The sequence below is a fragment of the Lactuca serriola genome, chromosome 4 (assembly GCF_051521515.1).
Source record: "Lactuca serriola cultivar US96UC23 chromosome 4, Lser_US96UC23_V15, whole genome shotgun sequence".
NCBI classification, from domain to species: Eukaryota; Viridiplantae; Streptophyta; class Magnoliopsida; order Asterales; family Asteraceae; genus Lactuca; species Lactuca serriola.
In genome coordinates this window covers 158,939,345-158,942,056 of record NC_136411.1, presented here as the reverse complement: position 1 = coordinate 158,942,056, position 2,712 = coordinate 158,939,345, and the positions used below count along the sequence as shown (strand labels likewise).

Sequence of the window (2,712 nt, the reverse complement as noted above, 5' to 3'; positions counted from 1 at the left end):
GGTCATCTCATTTCGCAATGAAATCGTGGAAATTGTATGGGGTAAAAAGAAAAAAATAAGGATCCATTTAAGCATTGTAATACTATTTAAAACATATTTAAGAGCTATGTTTTACATAATTTTATACATTTCAAAAGTTTTTTTGAGAACCTTTAAGAGCTATGCTTTACGAAATTTTACACATTTCAAAAGTTTACAACAACTTTTGTGAATCACTAACAAAAATAACAGCTATAAGTTTCTAACTTTTGGCTGCTAGCCAAAGACTATTTTTACCAAACATACCTAAAAAGTTTTACACCACCATTAACCGATCCAGCCAATATGCTAAATATAAATCACAATGTTTCAAAATTAATATCCACTCTTCAACATGAAACCTTGCTTATAAATTCTCACATTCTTACCATTAAGACAAACATTCAATTCCATAAACATCAACCAAACAAAACCTAAATCATCTTTCAATCCACTTAACAAAAATTATGAACCCAATGCCATTATGCAACAACACAACCAATTAATTATCAAGTCTATAAATTTGCCAATGTCACATGTTCTGCAATTATCTCCTACATCAGTCAAACAAACACCGATATAATCCACTCGCATACAAATGCTACAAAAATGATCCGAAATAAAAATATATAATTAATGTGGTTTTGGTTTATATCCATCAACAGCAAAATTTCTTGTAGCAGCAGGAAGAGCAAGCCGAAGCCCATCAAGTTCAGGTTTTGCAATTACTTGACAACCAAGTCGAGACCTACACCAAACATACAACTTAATCACTTATCATTATATAAAATTTAACAAAATTCTAGAAACTTATAAAATAATAATTCAAAAAAAAAAAAAATTACGTTTCTGTCAGTCCAAAAGCAAGGTCTAGCATATCATTCTCCTCGTCTGTAGGATCTTCTAGCTTGTTGTACTGTTCCACATCCTGACCAATCACAGATTGACAGCACATCAGTATCAGTCCTAGTCCAATGCATGTTAAATAATAATAGCATACCATCACAATGACATGACAGGTGGAACAAGCAAGAGATCCTTCACATGCTCCTGTTAATTAAATTGAAATTGATTTAAGCCAAATAGTAATTGTGAATGAAATATGGTTTGATATATTGAGTTTAGTTAACCTTCAAGCTCTATGTCATTCTCATGGGCAGCTTCTAACATTGACATTCCAATGGGGACTTTGATTTCTTGTTCTTCTCCATCTTTGTCAAAGAATGTCACAGAGATTCTACAAAGGTCAAGCAAGGTTATAAATATATAACTGAATACGAAAAAGATGAAGAAATTTAGGGTTAGATTTTTTGATGAAAAAAACAGATACTCACTTTTGGTTGTTGTCTTCGTTTTCACCTTGTGAATTGCCAGTGGGTGTGGTGGAGAATGATTTATGACTCTGAAAGAAGTGATGCATAATTTCATTATATCAGGAATACTTCAAAATTGAATAGATTATAAGAGTGAAATTAGGCATTCTTGCATTAGGAATAAATGCAACTAACCGAGGAAAACAAATAGTCATTCTGAACTTTAGGGAAAAACGACCTTCTTGATGGAATTCTTAGTGGGGCTGAAATTTGAGGGGGAAAAGGAATCAGAATTCAGAACAGCTAACAATCATCTATGAACTATGTTATGACAACTCATACAGCATCCAGAAAGATCGAAGATCAAACCTTTTGATAATCCCTTGAACGCCTGAGCTCCAAGTCTGGAAATTTTAGAAATGAACATAATAGTAGAAGAGCCACACGATCTGAAGAAGAAATGGAAAACATTACGAATTAAGAGCTGGATAGAGCATCCTGATTAGAAGCTACTAAGAGATTAGATTCTTTTTTTAAGTTTATTCGTAGAGGCAAATACGCAAACACTTGGTGGGCAGATAAAACATGATTAGGATTTCTCGCATACATATCAAAAAGCCATATGCTGAACTGAAATGTAATTCCGCATCGCTTAAGTAAGCGAAAAACGAGAAAGAAGCATGAAAACCCATATGAAGTTTATACATGGACTGATTAGGTTTTCTTTATATTTTCCCGATTACAAGAATTAAAACCAGGCATTGGGAATTTGAGAAGGGATAACAGATGATGATAAAAAGAATCAGATAGAGAGAGTACCTTTGGGATTGTCCGGAGATGCTAACAAAGATGTAAAGGCTTCAGAGCTCCAGAGTTGAGAGAGATGGTTTGTTTTAGACTTTAGTTTTTCGTGGCTCTTGATGAAAGCACGACGGCCCAAACCGACTTTACGATTATAACAGTATAATCCAGTATACTTGCCTTTCACCTTCATTCCGCAAAAAAAAGTATTAAAAAATGGAGATGCGGGGTATCGAACCCCGTACCTCTCGCATGCAAAGCGAGCGCTCTACCATGTGAGCTACATCCCCATCTTGTTGTTGATATCATGATTTTTATTATTGACTAGGACCCACTAAGACCAAAAATAAAACTTATAAGTTTGGACTTTGGATGGTAACTCATGACTTCATGAGCACTTTTTTTTTTTTTTTTTTTTTTTTTTTTTTTTTTATTTTATTTTTTATTTTTTATTTTTATTATTAACAATAAGAACATCCACATTATAACGTTTTAAAAGTTTTTCGAAGAGATTTTTAAATTACATGGATCTCATATAACTCAATAAATTTTTAATATACTATATTAATTCATAATGAAT

The 2,712-nt window shown here is 32.7% G+C and overlaps 1 protein-coding gene and 1 non-coding gene across 2 annotated transcripts; both read right to left on the bottom strand.

Annotated features, from left to right (window-relative positions):
- Positions 1-500: 500 nt before the first annotated feature.
- LOC145102833 (uncharacterized) lies at positions 501-2,291 on the bottom strand. The gene is made up of 8 exons (XM_079040320.1): positions 2,151-2,291; positions 1,701-1,780; positions 1,527-1,594; positions 1,353-1,420; positions 1,149-1,255; positions 1,019-1,068; positions 864-946; positions 501-766 (listed from the first exon to the last, which is right to left on the bottom strand). The coding sequence occupies exons 2-8, from the start codon at positions 1,756-1,758 to the stop codon at positions 652-654; spliced, it is 549 nt and encodes a 182-aa protein (XP_078896446.1). The 5' UTR covers positions 1,759-1,780; positions 2,151-2,291; the 3' UTR covers positions 501-651.
- A 58-nt stretch (positions 2,292-2,349) lies between these two features.
- Positions 2,350-2,422, bottom strand: TRNAA-UGC (transfer RNA alanine (anticodon UGC)). The gene has a single exon. It is a non-coding gene; the product is annotated as a tRNA-Ala (tRNA).
- Between the last annotated feature and the right edge of the window lie 290 nt (positions 2,423-2,712).

What these genes read in the sequence shown, in the direction of transcription:
- LOC145102833 (XM_079040320.1), bottom strand. Translation starts at nt 1,758, where the DNA reads ATGTTCATTTCTAAAATTTCCAGACTTGGAGCTCAGGCGTTCAAGGGA. An exon ending in ATGACTATTTGTTTTCCTCG is followed by an intron (nt 1,421 to 1,526) that starts GTTAGTTGCATT and finishes CACTTCTTTCAG; the next exon opens with AGTCATAAATCATTCTCCAC. An exon ending in GCTTTTGGACTGACAGAAAC is followed by an intron (nt 767 to 863) that starts GTAATTTTTTTT and finishes TGTTTGGTGTAG; the next exon opens with GTCTCGACTTGGTTGTCAAG.